At 40.3% G+C, this 18550-nt stretch overlaps 1 protein-coding gene across 5 annotated transcripts in view; it reads right to left on the reverse strand.

The window, feature by feature from the left end:
* Positions 1 to 696: 696 nt before the first annotated feature.
* CLINT1 (clathrin interactor 1) overlaps positions 697 to 18550 on the reverse strand; it is a 47838-nt gene continuing 29984 nt past the window's right edge. For all 5 annotated transcript variants that reach the window (XM_083871813.1, XM_083871815.1, XM_083871811.1 and 2 more), the window contains exons 6-12: positions 17028 to 17202; positions 11951 to 12194; positions 11364 to 11445; positions 7085 to 7162; positions 4164 to 4459; positions 3369 to 3573; positions 697 to 2393 (exon numbers count right to left, since the gene is read on the reverse strand). In XM_083871813.1, coding sequence (XP_083727939.1) covers positions 2053 to 2393; positions 3369 to 3573; positions 4164 to 4459; positions 7085 to 7162; positions 11364 to 11445; positions 11951 to 12194; positions 17028 to 17202 — 1421 coding nt within the window. In that variant the 3' untranslated portion in view covers positions 697 to 2052. The remainder of the gene's footprint in view (positions 2394 to 3368; positions 3574 to 4163; positions 4460 to 7084; positions 7163 to 11363; positions 11446 to 11950; positions 12195 to 17027; positions 17203 to 18550) is intronic.

Below are 18550 nucleotides of genomic sequence, written 5' to 3' on the forward strand. Positions count from 1 at the left end.
ACCAGGAACAGACTCATCCTGTTCATTCCAGAACCTTCCAAGGAGGATTGAGATGCACTGCACCCTCCAGCACGACAGGATAACATCAACTCCAGGTTTAGCTCTCCTCAGCCCCATCTCCCAGCCCTGGAAGGAGCTCCTTCCCACCACAATTCTGCATACATTGAACCAGTCTGAGCCTTCCCATCTGTTCCAAGCAGAGGGTTTGAAGATGATTATTCCAAATAAGTGTAAAGGTTTCAGAACAGGAACCAGAGCCATCTCTCCTACTCAGCCGTTGAAGGCTGCCTTGATTACTTTGATGTAACAACACTTGAAAGCTCCTATTCTTTGAAACTAATTTAAACACATTGAATTGTTGAAAGATTAAAAACCGCAGTCAGCTAATTACACTCACTCTCATCTCTTATTCAGCAAATGAATCACTTTTCATTACCACTTAGCTGAAGTACATGAATTTCTGCCTAATTAGAAATGTTGTAGATGGAGCATTAGCAAGGCTGGAGCGGGTCAGGATATCTTGCCTGCTTCATTTTTAATTCCTAACGGTAGAGCCAGATAGGAAAGGCTTCAGATAAGAAGTCATTAAACAATTTTAAATTATTTATAAAAATTACTTTGCCCAAATTATAATTATTTTTTTTCCCAAATGCTCTCATAAACGTCAAATGGAATGAAAGGAAAAGCAGCCCAACATTGATTTTAATGAACATTTTAATGTTATGTATAACAGAACATTATGAATACAATGGAAACAAAGTTTTATCAATTTAATAATAAAAAAGAAATCCAACATAAGAAAAGGGAGGCAATAAATTTCATACCTATAGTATAGTGCGTATTCTTAACAATATTCCCAGCTTGTGAATATAACAATGTCTTTGTGTTCCAGATTCTAAAATCTTGATTCATGTGAAATTAAATGCAGAATTACAGAAGGAAAAACAACCCCCCCCAAAACCTTAATTCATTCTTTTGCTTTCAGTAAATCAGTAAAATCTTTGACTGCTACAGGTCTCCTTTATTAATATATATATTTTTTACTCCTCTATTGGATTCCACAGCTGCTAATGCCATATTTACACAAAAGAATCACCAAGTGTTGTATAAAAGTCAGGATCCAATGCCAATTGGATTAAGTTAGGTTCTAGATTTACATCACTGAAGTGTGATTCACCTGCTGCTGCTGCCCTAAACCAGTGGCTCCTCAGGGACTTTGGTGCTACAAAGGATGCCAAGTGCCACTGGAGAACTCCAAGAAAGTGCAATTTCTGGAGTTTTCTGAAAGGAAACCTTCCAGCAGTCTTGGATAAAGCTTCTCCCAGACTTGCACAGGTTATCAGTTGTAACATTAGAAGCATGTCAAGACCCCAAAAATCTGTTGATCACCAAATTGCTGAGAGAGGATTTTTACAATAAAAATTTGGGTAATACAGCAGTGTGGCTGGAACATTAGCAAAAGTATATATACATTCCAGGTCCCTTTGAATTAGCCATAGTCCCATATGTAAGCCATTTTTGGACAAAAATATATATTCTTATAAAAAACTGATCATAGTACTTGAGTGACTTCACAATTGTGGACTCAGTGGTAGTAAAAGGAATGATCCAATCATGACAAGGCGATCAGGGAGAGGGGAAAAAAAAAAGTCAAAGCTCTTCAAGAAAAAAGAAAAGTATAAAATTAGATTCAAACATTTTTACCCAGTCCCCAATCCAGTCTTCCATCAAGTCTCAAAGTTAAAATTGGTTCTTCTACGTAGGAAAGGTTTTTTTGATGGTCTTAATACAAATTATTTTGCAAAATCATCCAACACATTCCTTAGAAGAATCTCTGACCTCTCCAGAATTTGAATACTAGTTATTTCAACACTTAGAAAATAGCTTTTGGTTCTTTATGTAGACACTTTAACTGATAAAGAAAAAAAAAAAAAGTATTGATCAGTGTTTCCCATCCCTTCCCCAGCTATATTTGTGCAGCTAAAAATCCTTCATTCAGTCTGCCCATTTTATTTAATTTTAATCTCAATTTATTTATTTATTTTACAATCTTTATTTGCTAAAATTGGCAAAATTTGCAAAGGCATCTTGCTTGGGTTGTACAGTCCCAGGAGTCAGAGAGGTCATAGCCATGTTGGGTACCCCCATTCCTATCGTGCCCATTCCCGTGGCCGGCACTCCCACGTTCATGCCCATCATTCCCGGGTTCATCATGGGCGTGGGGGCCATGGAGGCCATGCCCATGGTCCCCGACATCACCCCAGGCATGGCCAGCCCCATGGGCCCCCCCAGCAGCGCGCTGGGCTGGGCCCGCACCGGCACTATGCTGGGCTGGGGGCTGAGGTTCACTGCTGCAAAGTTCTGCGTCATCACATTCATCGGCTGTTGCATATCTGTGCAAAGAGAGAGAGAGAAAACATCACTGAGTGGAATCTGGGCACACACTGAGGGCTCAGGGCAGCCTGGGGACACTGAGGGGTCAGGGCAGCCTGGAAACACTGCAGGGCTCAGGGCAGCCCCGACACACTGAGGGGCCTCAGGGCAGCCTGGGCACACTGCGGGGCTCAGGGCAGCCCGGGGACACTGAGGGGCTCAGGGCAGCCTGGGCACACTGCGGGGCTCAGGGCAGCCTGGGGACACTGAGGGGCTCAGGGCAGCCCGGGGACACTGAGGGCTCAGGACAGCCCGGGGACACTGAGGGGCTTAGGGCAGTCCGGTTATACTTAAAATACTCATGTACTTCAAGAAACTTGTATGGTCACCGCAGGGGACATGGATACAATGGCCAGGCCTACAGCGATTTCCTGATTTGGGCATCAGGAAGAATTTCTTTATTGAAAGGGTGGTCAGGTCTTGGCAGGGGCTGCCCAGGGATGTCAGGAGTACCCCATCCCTGGAGGTGTCCAAGGAAGGATTGGACCTGGTGCTCTGGGCTGGGTGACAAGGTGGGGATGGGCCACAGGTTAAACTCAGCAATCCCTGAGGTCTTTCCAACCTTAATGATTCTATGATTCTATTGCACTTGTTTCCTGATTTCTTGTGCAAAGACTCAGAAAACTTGTATAGAAGGGATGAATATCATTCTATACCAATAAATATTCTAGAGAAGTTCTAAATATCAGGAAGCCCAAAGTCAAGAAACAGCAATGGTGCAAGCTCTACAGCATAACCTGCACAGACACAGGCTCCTGAACACACCAATCTCCATTTAAAGACTATCACTTGTGCCACAATGTCACAGTGGTTTATGAAACAAGTGTGAATAAAGAAAGAAGGAAAACAGTAATGGACAGAAGACTTGGATCTCAGGGACAGCCAATGGAACACAGACAGGGCTGAGTGTGCAAAACAGTGCAGTGATCACTTACTCTGTTGCTGCATCATGGTATTAAGAGATGGCTGTTGGGGCTTGGAAGGCTGCATCCCAGGTACTAAATTGTCCAAACTGATATTTACACTGGGATCTGACCAAGTTGAGGGTAGAGTTTTGCTTGCATTTTTCTGGACCATCTCTGTCCTTGCATTATAAAGCGAGTTAGGCTTCGGCATCATCGGGTTCACACTTTGCAGAGGCTAAAAAAGAAAAGTTTGTTTGGATTCACTTGAAACAATTTACTGGTAGGAAACAGGACTAAACAAATATTCACTTTTCCAGAGAAGATAATAAAACCCCACAAAGCTCTCGCAAAGCAGGGTGCCAGGTGCTGTTCCACAGTTAGATTAGAAGAGTATTTGTAAGCAGAGGTCAATCCCACATCAATGTGGAGCAGTTTTGAACTCAAACATGCTGATTCTTTCCTCCTAATACCAAACTGATCCATTAGTTTCCAAACCACTCTCCACTGCAGCAGGCATTTCTGTCTTTTGGAGAACAGACCAGTCCCCACCTCCACCGACTTGAGGCTGGAAACCTGGAGCATTCTGTGGAGAATGGCTTTCCACTACCAAACTCAACTGCTCAAAAAAAGAAGCTACACTTCCTAGAGCAATGAATTTCTTCTCTAAGAAGACACTTTTCTGTTTAGGAGGCAACTGAAACATTTTGGACAAAATGCTGATCACATCTGAGTGACCAGTTTTAAAGCATTCCAGGAGAGGAATGGATTAATTTTCAAAGCTGTGATTAAGGAGAAAGTTATTAGCAAATAGCACCAGCAGCATACCTGTGACCTGGACATGGGTAAAGTGACGCCCACGGAATTGGAACTCATCATGGAGAAATTCATGCTTTGTGAGGAGGTCATGGTTGTCTGAGAGGGTCCCATCAAATCAAAAAGATCCATATTATTGGAAGCAGCTGGAGGCTGGGCTGGAGCTGGCTGTGAGCCACTGAAGAGCTCTAGAGCTGGCTGCTGTGCCGGGCTGCTGAAGAGCTCTCCAGATGGAGCACTGGCTGAAGGAGAGGCTTGGTTGAAGGCACTCCAGTCACCAAAGTCTCCATTTCCACTTGTTGCTGTGCCTGAAGGAAAGGCAACAGTGTGGGAGGAAGGAAAACAGAGAAGAAAGACAAGACTTAGAGAAAGGCACTGAGCAAATGCCATACTCCATGAACTGAAACAAATGAGAGCTGATCTGTGCCCGTCCAGATTAACATCTGCAGGTAGAACCTCCATCTGGACATCATTCCCTCTCATGAATATTCCAACAATTTTAACAAGGTACGAATGGAAATCTGAAACACCCGTACACAGAGAGTAGAAGATGTTTGATAAGATGTCACCTGTGGATGCCAGGCAAGCAGGGACAGGTTTGCTTCAGTTGAATACAACTGGAAGGTAACTTGGGGTAGACTGGAGACTACAGTCAGAGCAACACTGAGAACTTGGATAATATTTATCAACCTTTTATCTTGGCATTCTGGTATTTGCAGAGAGAGCAGTTGTCAGGAACAAGCAACTGGATAAAGCAAATTCCATCATGATAAACACAACTACATCCAAATTTGGTTGTATACAACTGTAGCTTTTTGTATAAAACCATGCTGAGGGGAATAAAACCCAGAACTTTGAGGGCAGGTTGCAGGGAAAGCTTATTTGAGCTGATAAGGAATAAGCACTTCCCATCCATGAAGTGATCATGTAAAACACATTAGGTTTTTTAAATTTGATTTCTGAACTAAATGCCTTGATTTGAAGCAAAAATTCCATCTTGGATCAATAATTTCTCTCAGCAGCAGCTTTGCTGAACTCCTGCAGTTCATCACTAAAACACTGTCCCATTTCAATAGATGGGGTTTTTGGAGATAAGTGTTTAAATCAGAACACAGAACTCAGAGCTCTCTCTGTATTTCTCTGTGAAGGCAAAGCCAACAGCACGAGCTGTTTGTAGACACCTGCAAAGGCACCTCTTCAGCATCACAGATGTTGTGACACAAACCAGTGAACTGAGAGTGTGTCAAACCTTGGAGTCAAACAGGAGGACATGTTCCCTCCCTCAAAACACCTGTTTCCCTATTAACAAGGAAAGTGTTGATTCACAGCAGTGATGGGGAAGAAAAGCTTAAAACAGCATTTGCAGAAGATGCTGAATATAAAGCAACACCATGTAAACAGCTCACAGGCCACACAGTGAAACACACTCCAGGCTTGGGGACTAGGCAGCTCAGCTTTTTGATTATCTCACTGATTCACTTTTGGTACTTCAGCTATGTCACAAACAACAGTGCTGCCATAAGAAATGAACTTTGAGTGCTGGTGGACATTTAAATAATCTCTTGGATTTCTTTAGCTGAGTTAACAAAGACTCAAACACAGAGCTGGGGCAGATGAATCCAGTGCCAGTTTCTATTTCCTGCCCTATGCAATGGCTGCTTCCATAATGTATTCCACCCACTCATGGGTAACTGCAGCAGTCTTTTACACTTTGTGTAAATATTTATCAACATACACCTTCAACCTTTAGTCATCTCTCTTTACCAACACATTACAATTTAAAGAATAGCGGAAGAGTAAATTTGTTCACAAAATCCAAGTATTGCCAACAACTTCAGTGCATGAAGTGGGCTAATATTCATTAGCTCAGGGCCTTGCTAGAACATTTGCTTTGATCTTCCTCACAAAGAGGCACTATATTAGAATGTTTCAATTAGTATTACATATTAAAAATTAAAACCTACTTTAAATATTCTTGATAGATAAGTAAATGCTGAGTGTGCTCCTTCTGTGTTCAGACCTGTGCACTGAGCACCAATAATGGAAGTGGGGGTAAAAGGGAGAAGGTTTTGCCCCCTCAGTAGGACTTCAAAGATGATTAATCAAGAAGGAAAAGATTTCTAGAGGGGCTTACACTGTTCAGGAATGATTAATCATTTCACAGGACTCCTTGTCCCTTGCATAATGGTGATTGGAATAGATTAATCATGTTAATGCAGATAAAGGATTGTATCAATTTAGACTGTATTAACACAGGAGTTATTTGCATAGTAGGCAGCTTTGTGTTTGCAAAACAACTTGGGTTTGACTGTGAAAGCCTGTAAAAAAACAGAGCAGTTCTTTCCTACCAAGTAAACTGAAGGTCTATTAACTAAACCAGGCCCAGTAGAGCCTTCCCAACACAGCAAAATAAAGGAGGAGATGTAAACATGCTGACTAAAAGCTGGCTCCCAGGTAGATTTGCTGCTCAGCCTCTGCTGTTTTCTCATTCTGTACTTGATCCTGCACCCTGGCTGAGAACTCCGCATCACAAACAACACTCATGCTCAAATTAACTTCACAAAGGACAGCCAGCCAGCTCTCCCCACTCCAGGGCTGTCTGCAGCCCTGCAGGATCCCACAAACATTCCACCAAAGGAAAATGGATCACTTTAGGTGGTTTCCAAACATGTTTTATTGATTTTCAGTCCAATTTTAAAGGAAACCTTTTCAGATGGTGGCCATGTCTCCTGATAAGCTTGTCTGTCTGCAGGTAAAATGTCTGCACATGCATTGAGCCAGGCTGCATCTTCCTTCCTCCCAGAGCACTTGTGGTCCAGTTACACACACACAGTTTACCCTGGAAAGGGAAGGGACTTTCAATAATGCCACAAGGCATCTCTTGCCCTCCTTCCACCCTTCAAACAGCACTGCAATCCCTGAATCAATCCTACCTTGTGACGATGGGAAACTCGCTGAAGCAGCAGGTGAACTAAAATCTGCAAATCCTCCAAATGGGTCACTTGATCCACCTAGGAACAGAGGGAAGGCAAAGCTGTTACAGGACTGTGCAAAGATCCATTGCAACAACTGCATGTGGGATTTATGAAGAAAAGCTGTTCTGCACTTGACACGATGGATTTATTGATTCTGCTCCCTAAGTCAGCTCTGTTTTCCTGCCCATGCCCAGACTATGTTTATACAAGCCTGAGCAACAATAAACTGGACTATTTCCAACTGCCTTGCAGATCTTGCAGCTTTGTTTTCCATGGGAAGAACTAAAACATAGAAGTTTTTGTCACCTCTGAAAATAAATTCAGAGATATTAAAAAGATTAACAAGTTTTTAACTAGGGAGTGATGCTACCAGTTTGGCACTTTGCAAAATTAAGAATTTGGAAGCATAATATAAAAAGGCCAAACACTCTTATTGTATAAAAGTTAATTTATTATGCTTTCTATGAAAAATTACATGTCACCTTATATTTAGTTTTTGTGTTACTTAAAGCATGAATGATTCTGCACTGATCTTGAATTAGGATTTCAAGGACAGAGCTTGCATTTGTGTTCATTTTTTTATAAGTTTGCTTCCTTTCTACAACAAGAACATTAAGTTTTCCTACTAGACATTTGTATACAGCATATAAATTATTAACTTCTGAATGCGGCATAGTAACAATTTTTCATTAAAAAGATACATCCAAGGTATAAAAGCAAAAGATTTAAGAACCGTGTTGTAAAGCTGATTTTTAAAATGAACTCAGGAAACTTACAAAAAATCACCTAGTTATGGTTGGTACTGCTTTTAAGCAGGGATTCCACTGACCAAAGGAAGCCCAGAAGTTGACCTTATTTGTTTGTCCTCAAAGATTTCACCTCCAAGCAGTCCCACCCTCAGAAGAATGTGCAGCAGTTCAATTATTTTGCTTTTAGTGTTCTGGGTACATTATATAGGTTACATCACAGCTGCTTAGCCTGCAGTGCTTAGGAGGCAGCCAGGTGGGACTGGAACATCTGTGCTGCACTCAAACACCACCAGGGACAGCTTCCAACATCTGGTGCCATTTCGGAATTGTCTTATCGCTGCAAGACATTCTGCCCCATCTGCTACTCTCAACTGGGTTAATTAAACCAGAACCATCTTCTTTTTAATAAATGGCCAGCAGTAATAAAAGGAACCATTCACTTCCTAATACATGTGTACTTGTATTTCTTTTTAATGTTATTTCACTGTAGACATTGCCAGGAAGGCGACTGTTCTTCCAAGGGGAAATGTCTTCTTGCTGAGCGCGTAGTGCAGGATATAAAACACGAGCAGAGAATGCAAGGATGGTCTCTGAATTTTCAGACACAGCACTACAGAAAGTCTTTTAACACCTTTTCAAGGGGGAAACAACTTCATACCCAGTCAAGAAATTTCTTCAAAACAAATTCTGAAGTGATCTAATAAGCACCTCGTGTTTATACACAAGTTTAATTCTGGCACCCAAGAATGAAAAAGGGACAGCGAAATATCAGATTAATAATCTGACCTGATCCTGTTTACCCTGTCTGCTGCAATGAACATTTTCAAGTAATTTTTCCCCCACATATGTACTTACAGAGTTCAGAACAGGTTAATGGTTTGAGAGTTTATATGCTGAATGAGCAACACAGATGACACACTCCTGACCACATGCTTGAAGGAAAAAATAAAAATCAATGCTCCCTGCTACACCCATTATCCTTGGGCTGCCTGACAGCACCTAGGGATTAATTTAATTTTAAAAACAGAACTAGGTTCAAACCCAAAATAACCCCTTAACATCTTCGGTCAAGTTTAACTTTTCCTCACAGTCTCCTGCCTGTTTTCAAGTGAAACTGAGTTTCAGAGAGAGGTGACAGATTAAGGTGGATGCAGTAACTCTCCACAGAAAGGTTAAGGAACCTCAGCTCAGGAACACCAAAAAAATCCTCCCAGGAGGTCTAACCAGGGGTTTTACATTTCTTTTATGGCAACCAAGCACCCCCTCCCACACAAACTCTGTTGCTCCAGTGAAGAGTAACACTGAGCCCAATCAACCCTTTCACATCTCTGCACCTGAAAACACACAGATAAGCAAACCCTAAGTTCCCTGAATTCACATCACTTCCCTGCCAGTTCCTTCACAGCACACATCAAAGGCTGCCTTTGACCCTTTCCCTCTGCCTTGCCTGACACTGGGAACATTCCCACACCCTGGGCTGCAAGGAGCAGTGGCCATAACCAGTGACCTGCACGTGAAGGACAGCGCTGATCTTCTCAACATGAGCAAGCCTCAAAGATTCCCACACCAGATCTGTCACTACAAATGAACCCTTTCCATCTGTCTGCTCAGGGTCAGCAGAGGTTATTTAGCAGGACCAGCTGGTTATGTGCCCCTTCTCAGCACCATTTCTAAATGCTGCTTTGGAAAAAGGAGAAAAAAAGATTAAAAAAAAGGAAAAAAGGCTGACTACAGCAATGAGCCAAAGTGATGAAAGATTTAAATGCACTGTTAATATAGAAGTTGCCATAGTTCTGTTTGAAATATGGGCAGGTTCACTTTGGAGAGGAAACATTCTCAGTGAAATCTTATTTTTATAAAAGTAAAAACATACACATTGTATATATATATAAAAAAAGGTTCCAATCTCTTCTGCCATAAGAATTAGATAGAAAAAAATTCAGTATTGACTTGGGATAGTGGTTCTGATCCAGGATCTTAAACTTTCATGGAACTGTGGTAACTCTGGAGTACAATGAACACCATCGTACATGAAATTAAAAATAATAGGAAACTGAACAAAATTAAGTTGTTCCTTATTCATTTGTGCACAGACACATGAAATGACTTGTATTTCTTAATCTCTAGGAATTAACTCATTTGAGAACAGACATAAAACACTGTCTACTTTCCCAAAAATAAAAGTGAGCAAAGTTTTAAAGCTCTACTCAAAATAAGAAAGAAAAGATTAAGACAGATGTCTGATACTAAATTACCACGACAGTTTCCCTGCCCTGCAGTAGAGTTTTGATACATTTTCCAGTGTATTAAACACTGCCAGAGGGGCTGGGTAGTGATGAAAGGAATGACAGTCACAGAATGGTCCTGGTACTGACTTTGGTCACCCATGACAATCAAATCCCTGGTGTGACCCTACAAATCCCTTGGGTATGACCCCAGGAGTGGTGTGGCTTCAGTTAGGGGTGAGCAAGACCAGTCCTTACAGATCCCTGACTGTCCCACAGGGCCACACTCGTGGCCTGCAGCCTCTGAACTGCCACTCCTTGCTGCAGCCTCTGTGATTTCACCTTGTCTCTAAAGCAAGGGCTCATCAGAGCCTTGGCTCAGTGAGATACACACAGCCCTCTGCAGTGCCAGCACAATCCTGTCCACCAGGGCCCTTCCTCATTGCAATGGGAAGGTCCCTGAGAAGTTTCTCTCTAGGAAATGCTTGTGTTTATTTGCTACTCAAATTGGCCTCATGTTACAGTTCACTTTCTCCCAACGGTGCCATCAGACCACAAGTGCACAGAAGTTCTTTTTCTATTCCATGCCACCACAAACCCATTGATACCAGGAACCTGTATGCACAATAACAAGCCTAAATTTCAAGTCTAAGATTTTTAAAAGCAAAGCACCAATCCTCTGAACTCCTATCAATCCCAAAGGAATGCACTGAAATTTAACACACTCCCCAAAAAAATTTGCATTTTGGGAGGATAAAGGTAAGTCCATGTGAAGATTAAAAGATTTGCTATACATTTAGAGAAAGAAGGATGTGTTTCAAAATGAGTAATTTCACTTTTAGGTAGTAATTTCTTTTTGGATCTAGGGTTTGGATCAACCAAGTGCCAAGAGAAAATAAGACAAAGAAACAAGTTTGCCATATACCTCAGATGAAAGCTTCCATGAAGATTATCCATCTGCCCAGCTTTTGAACTGCACTATGAGAAATGCTTGAATATGAATGGATTGCACTTGCTTTTAGAGTTAATTATAAATAACTGCATTACATACACAGTTTCTGACAGACTGATCTAGCAGTTAATCTTTGTGCTCCTCACATTTATTAGTCCCATGCAATAGCACACACAGTACCTTGCTACAAATGGTTCTTTCTAGGCAGTTTTACATTTTTTCCAAGCATTCATTTCTCAATTTATCTACTTTATCTTTATTCTAGCAACAAAACAGCTTCTCCTCAGAACTGGAACAGACCCCAAACCTACCTGTGGAAGCTGGCTGGCTGGCTCCATCAAACAACAGGTCCACCAGGTCGTTAGAGGACTTGCTGCCAGAGGGGACAGCAGCCTGGAGAAGAAATTACACCAGATCTCAACTCATGGTGCCATTAAACAAATTATATTACGAAGTTTTCTGGGGTTTTGAAGGATTTTGTTTGCTTTTGCTTTGAAAAGATAATAGATTTGTCTTTAAAGCCAACAACGATGTGGCTAACTGTGAAATCAAATACTGAAAAGCTAAAGGCTCATGGTTTTTTTATAACTGAAGAATTTGGTAAGTTTTCAGTAAGTGTGCAGCTTCATAGAGTCTTTAACACTTCATGCCAAAATTCTCTTTGCTGTCCTGAAGACAGCAGAACAAGCTATGACTATATTAAAAAAATTCTACACCTTAAAACAATCACAATTAATTACAATTATACTGTTCCATAGACTGTGGTAGGTCCAACTAAACATTCTTGATAAAACAGCTCCCTTGAAGGCTGCATCACAAAACCCACCCTAAATCAGAAATTGTCTTAGAGGATAGAAGAAAACAGCTTCCAAAGTGATGTGCTGTCCTGCTGTCTCACCTTTGTTGTAGGCTGTGCAGGATGAGCAGCAGAGTTCTGTTCTGGACTTGCTTTATCTCCTGTGTAATGAGCTGCTGCTCCCAAGTCAATGGTTTTGGAAGGATTTGCTGAGCGTTTCTGTCTGATGGTGGTAATTTCTGTAGCTTGTGCAATATGAATGTGTTTCGTTGTCACAGTCTCCTCTTCATCTTTAAATTCAGCTTTGGGAGATTTGCCTCTTCTTGATTTTTCCTCATCACTGTCACTAGAAAAACAAAAGTGATAGCACAGCATTTGTGATGGACTTCTCAGTACCTTGGGCAGACATTTGGCTTAAGCTAAAAGAGTTTTGGTTATTGCACTTTCTTGTAACAACAGTTCATGATAAAAATGCTGCTTTTTCCTACATTTGAGAGAGGAACTGTCTCACCCTTACATAACACATCACACCACACAGCACTGCACCTGTTGTACAGAAGCAGTGGAGAAAAGCAGGTTATTTTGTTAAACATGAACTGTAAGTCCACGACAGAGGATAATAGGAAATCAGTGTTTAAACCCAGTACATTGAATTACCTTCTGACAGAACTCCCCCACACATTATGTAACACTTCAGCAACAGAAAGTGAAGTTGGCAGGTGTGCTCAGTACTTACACCAAGAGACAGAAAGCAATGAACCACATTCTGTACTGTCTTTTGGGTTTGAACAACTCCATTTGTATTTCAGCTCATTTCCTTTTCCAGGGAAACAAGCTTTCATATTCTTTAAGATGTTTGTGGGAAAAGAATGCTTGCAGAATTATGCAATGCAATGTTATCACTATCAGAGCACGCACAGTTGTTCTCAAAATGTAAAAGAATAAAAATATCACCCTTTTAGGCAAAAACTTTTTAGATGTTGCTGCAAACTATTTGAATAATTTGTTACATTTTCTACTTTTGTATTTTAAGTCTTTCACAAAGAAAGTAATTGGCCCCCACCACCAGTCATGTTGCCTGTTACCATCAGGATTTGTACACAACAGTGAGAATTGCTGTAGAGGAAACTTAAATACAATGGAATGTATTTTGAAATCATAATTCCCTTAGCAACAGAGTTGAAAGTGGAAGGGTTTTATATTTTAATAATGCATTAGAATACTAAAATTGAAAAATTTAAGAAAGGCTGTCCCTTTGTCAGAGGGAATGTGACAGTAACTGCAATATACTCTGGGGGGGAGCCTTTGTTCTCTGCTAACAATGGTGGCTTTTTGGGAACACGTTGCATGTGCCATTTCCTCTGTGCATGTTACCTGCTCACTGCTGGGGATGGTTCACTTCAGTAACTCAACACCAATGTTCACTCCCTTTTGCAATTCTTTTACTGTTAAAAGATAAATTTCACAGCTGCTGACCAACCAGCAGCTCCTGGCATTGGCTTGAGCCAGCCTTTCACAGATAAGGGAGCTCAAATGGCATCATTTTAGCTTGATTTTTCCAAAGCACTTCACCCCTGTGTGAGCACAGCCTTGCTGTCCCACCTGTGTGGGCAAACCCCCAGAGGGGACCACAGCCACATTTCCATCTGTGACATCAGGATTTCAGCAGGAGCTCCCAGAGCAGAGGGATCTGCACATTGTTGTGTACACAGGGCATCCATTTCAAAAGCCCTGGAGGCGAGTGGAGGATGCTGCTGGAAGCATCCAAGACCAGGACAACACAACTAAGGCTCAGTCTCTCCATGGATTTTATTTAATACCTGCAATGCATTTCTTGTCCACGCTAGAGTCCAAGAATGCTCTGTGGGCTCAGGAAAAAAGTGACAAGCAAAGTCTGATTGATAGAGAACTGCCATAGATCAATCTCACTAATGCAAGAATGGAGAAAGTCAGTCTTTGGTGATATACAGCAAAATAAATGACTAAAGGCTCTGAGGAAAGAAATTAAACATATATGCCAGAAAGGAGAATAAATATTACAAGACTCAATTTTCTATGACAACCTGTACTGCTTCCAAAGTCTCTCTGGAGATCCACTTTTTATTTTTCTTTAATAGTCACATTAACAAAAAAAAAAAAAATTTACAGATTAATGTTTGCAGAAAGTGTGTTTACTGTCCTCAATAAAATTGCAGTGCTTCATCTGAGAATTGAACAGAGAACTTAAAAATAAAATTATAGCAATGTACCAAATAATTAAAAAAACTTCTGCAAAGAAACTATATAATTACAACTTTGAGAAACCAAAGTATGGACACATGTTCTTTTCCTTTGCCTAAAGTTTTTTGTAGCGAGGGGTTTTTTTAAACAACCTTTAAGAAAACAAAAACTGTTTACTGAGACTTTAAGTATCTCTAAATTACACTCCAATGTAAAAGTCATTCTTTAGATACAAATTGCCTTTAAACACGGCTGTTGCCTCCTTTCAGAGGAATACTGGAAGCTTTGTTTCCTTTCTATTCTGTTACCTGCATTAACCTTTCTGAGTACTGGAGAAACAAGGATTAACAGTTTTAAGACTTCTTAGTAAAGAAATGTAATTTTTCAGAACCACCTCTGTGTGTCTGCAGGTAATTCAGAACCAAGGATTTCAGTGTGCAGTGCTGGACTCAGGACAGCAGCTGGTTTATTCACCTAAGAAAGAAAACCAGAGGCTTTCCCACCTCATGGGGTATTGCTTCTCATTTTCACTACTTGCACAGGGATATATTACTGGAAAAAAAGAATCCATTTCCCCCATAACATTTTTTCATCTAAATTTAAAAAAAAAACAACCCAAACTTGGCTTCTCCAGAGCTCACTGTATAAAGCAGTTGCACTGAAATTCACTCTACACTCAATATTTTGCATCATTTAGCTCTCTGGTAAAGTTCTTATTTCCTTCAAGCATTTTTTTCCATCTATGCAAACCACTGGCCTTGTAAGTAAAGTCAGAAATCCACAAGTCTGGCCAAGTTCTGCTGGTGTGTAAAGACCACGGCTTCCAAATTTTATTGGCCACAGGTAAGATGTGTAAGACACATTTATTCGTTGTGCTTCAAGGCTTTTATTGGTCTTACAGTACTCAAGCAATAATGGTTTATAAAGTTATTAAGACAGAAACAATAGAACATAACAGCACATTTGCCAGCTGAGTGAGTATCACCATTGAGTCACTTTTCCAAGTGAAATGGCAACTTAATTGTTATTATATGGCAGCAGGCTACAAATAAGCCAGAGCATTTTTGGCACCTTTTTCTACAAAAAAATTGCTGAAGTGTGAAAACACAAATGCAGAGATTTCATGAGGCATTTACAAAAGAATGTTATTTTCAGCCTAAGTTATATGATAATTAAAATTTCATGCCATCTTCAGTTTTAATATTTAAATATAGTATTTTGCTAATAGAGCATGCACTAAGGCATGTATTTACAGTATCTTTAAGGATAAACACAGACACTATAACCTTCAGCTCAATCTTCTTAGATCCTCTGATGGCTTCTGTAGAAACCTCTTAATTCAAACCTTTGCAAAAAATCCCTTCCATGGTATTTGATCCCCATGCCAAGAGAAGAGAAGAAGAAATTCCAGGCTGAGATTTGAAGCAGTATTAGAGAAGCTGAAATGCTGCAGCCTGGATTTCTTCCTGCAGCAGAATAACCTGCAAGCACCAAACTGCCTTTGCTCATGTATGTTCCCAAAACTCCTCCTTTTATTCCAAGTCCCAAGTTTATTGCTTTTATAAATTTTAGCCAAATACTCCACCTGACATAGACCAAAAAAGAGATAAATCAAACAGAAGAGACAAGGGTTACAAGAGCAAAGCAAAAATGAAAAATGTAGTATTAGCCAGAGAAAAAGAGCAGTGTAACTTGGGGTAGAGATGTACAGTGGAAAGTCACCAAAATAAGCTGCTTTTGCTAAAGATTAGACTGCAGAAAGGACTGTCTACACCACTGAAAAATACAAGACTTTATCCAGCAGAAGTAAGAGACAGGAGCCATTCAGAAATAAAACAAAGGAAGTAAGATTTAAAAGAAAAAGTCTACTGTACATCCCCTATGTGAAACGTGGCTGGTGAGGTCTGCAGACATCATGGGACAAGTTGCTTTTGAAAGATAAGTACAGAAATGCACACAGAAATGTACCATTGTTACATGTGAGATTGTTTACTTTTCTTCTGATCCCCTCTCTTTGTAGTCCATTGATATTAAGTTCTGAGAGGGAACCCTGATGTGTGCAAAGAATACCAGTTTCATGATTTATTAATGCCTCAGCAAGAGGACCACATGGGGTTTCCCCCAGAAATGCTGCCATTATTATTATTTTTTGTTTCTGTGCAAAATTGCTTTAGTTTTGCATCACAGAGATGTGTGCATATGTATTCTGAAGTTCATATACATGTGTGACTAGCTAAAGACATTCTTGTAAAAAATATTAATCAAATCTCAGTGCAAATTTGAATTTACAGTTGTACTTTAGCAGTTTCTCTACAGCAATTTCAGATTCTGTTAAGTACAAATTTGATATCCAGATAATTAAATTCAATGCACCTGTTGAAGTGTGACAGATGTAAAGTTCCTCCCGTAGCCAAAGCAGAGTAGATTTTTCTCCCTTACTGAAGAAATTTAATGACCAGATGTAAAATACCAGAATTTTCTTGAAAAGCCCCAGCTGAAATGGACTTTTTTTTTTTTTAAAGAAATCACCTGCAGGCTGTTCTTCCTGAGATCAGCTCAGGGAAGCAGCACTGTGTCAAAGCAATTTCAATTTTCTTCCTTGGCACTCCAGCATTCAGTGTGTGTGTAGCATTAAGTGGCAGCCTTCAGTACACTGGCACATGAGCACTGAATTGCTGAGACAAGGAAAAGCTTAGGATATTTCAGCCAAATTCCCTGCTTTGCCAGCAGCTGGGGCAGTAGTGGAAGGCAGCCAAGAGCAGTTAACTACTGCCAGAGCCACACTGTTCCCCAAGGCCAGGGGGACCTGCAGAAGCCCAGGAAGCAGGTACTGAACCCAAATATGCTTCCCCCTTCAGACAAAAAGAATGGCAGAAGATTGTAACTCATATCCAGCAATGCCAAACTGCTTCTTAAGAGCAACCTCACAGATAAATTCAGGTGAAAACAACTCCAATACCTGCACCTTTCTGGAGAATCTTCTCTATCTTTCCTCCGGAACTTGCTGATGGTGTCATCGATCGTGCTGCCGATCTTGTCACTGAGCTCCCCCAGCTTATCACTGAAAGGAAAAGCTGATTTTTTATCCCACTCTTCATCCCATTTGGACTTGGGCTCAGGATCGTATCTTTCACCTGGTAAGACACAGATAAAAACTATGAAAGGTACAAAAAAAAAAAAAAAGGCAGTGGTGTTTCTGGAGTCCCTCTCAAACTCCCCTGCCCTACACACATGAGCTGTACAAGTTTACAGAGAAAACTGAAAGCTCCCCCAGTGCTGAATCCAGGCACAGCATGGAAAAGCCCATCAGTAAATGGCAGGAATGAAGCTACAAAGACTTTTGTTTATGACAATGACACAAGCTCAGTGCACAGCACACCAGGACACTGTTGGGCTCTTGCTGGAGAAGCACCAGAGGCACAAGAAGCAGATCAGGAAGGGCACATGGCACTTCTGGAAAAGCTCCTTAGTGCAGGATATTCCATTCCTGGCTGAGCTGTGTGACCATAGTTAAATTGCTGGAGGTTTTATACATTTATGACCTTAATACACAAAAACACACTGCCAAAATACTGAACAAATGTGCATAATAACTTTTCATTTTCCACACCTAGCAATTTAAAAAAAGTTTTTAAAATTTCCCAAAAGAGATGAAAAAAAGAAAAGGCAGTAAAGCAACTCACTTTTTCAGAGGCCACTGAATACCCTGAACATCTTTCCTGAGCACTGTTATCAAGAAATCAAAAACTTTTTCTTCTAATTTAGTATTCCAGACCTCCATACTGGTATTTTAGATTATAAACAGCTGCCAGTTTTACTTGAAATAAGCACATTTATTGTACAATCCCATTAAGGATGTCTAAAACACTAAAGTATTGTTTATTTATACATGCCCAGCCAACCTGAGTTTAATTCTAATGAAAAAAACAACATTTTAGCAAAGACTTGACTATCAGAAGTACTGCACATTTTAACTTGTATTGTGATCTTGTATCAGAGCTTCTGCTCAAATATAGGTGTATAGAGCAAATCAAACCAGCTGAGTTTCTAGACAACATTTGTAGGCAAACATTTTATATTTTGGACTATCATACACATGAAATAAACCATTTTTTGTACATCTTTTAAATATGTGAAACAATAGTGACTTTCGTTTTTTATGTAGGCTGAGTAAAATTGGGTAGCAGAAAGGAAGGACAGTGAAATAATCCCTACTTTAAGTTACATACAAATGATATTGCAGCTCATGTGATGTTCAAGGGGTATTAAACTTAGTCATTTTAATAAAATGAAAATTATGATTCCAGCACTACAAAGTACAAAATTTGAATTATACCTGTCTCATAACTTCATATCATATGAAGTGTATTTTTTTTAGTAAAGACGTAGGTGCAAGTTTCTAATGATATTTGTTTAGATCCATAAAACTTTTCCAGTAGAGAACCTGCTACAAATCCATGAGATACTCAGTGAGATCTTTAT

This window comes from Zosterops lateralis (genome assembly GCF_965231275.1).
Source record: "Zosterops lateralis genome assembly, chromosome: 14".
Classification (NCBI taxonomy): Eukaryota; Metazoa; Chordata; class Aves; order Passeriformes; family Zosteropidae; genus Zosterops; species Zosterops lateralis.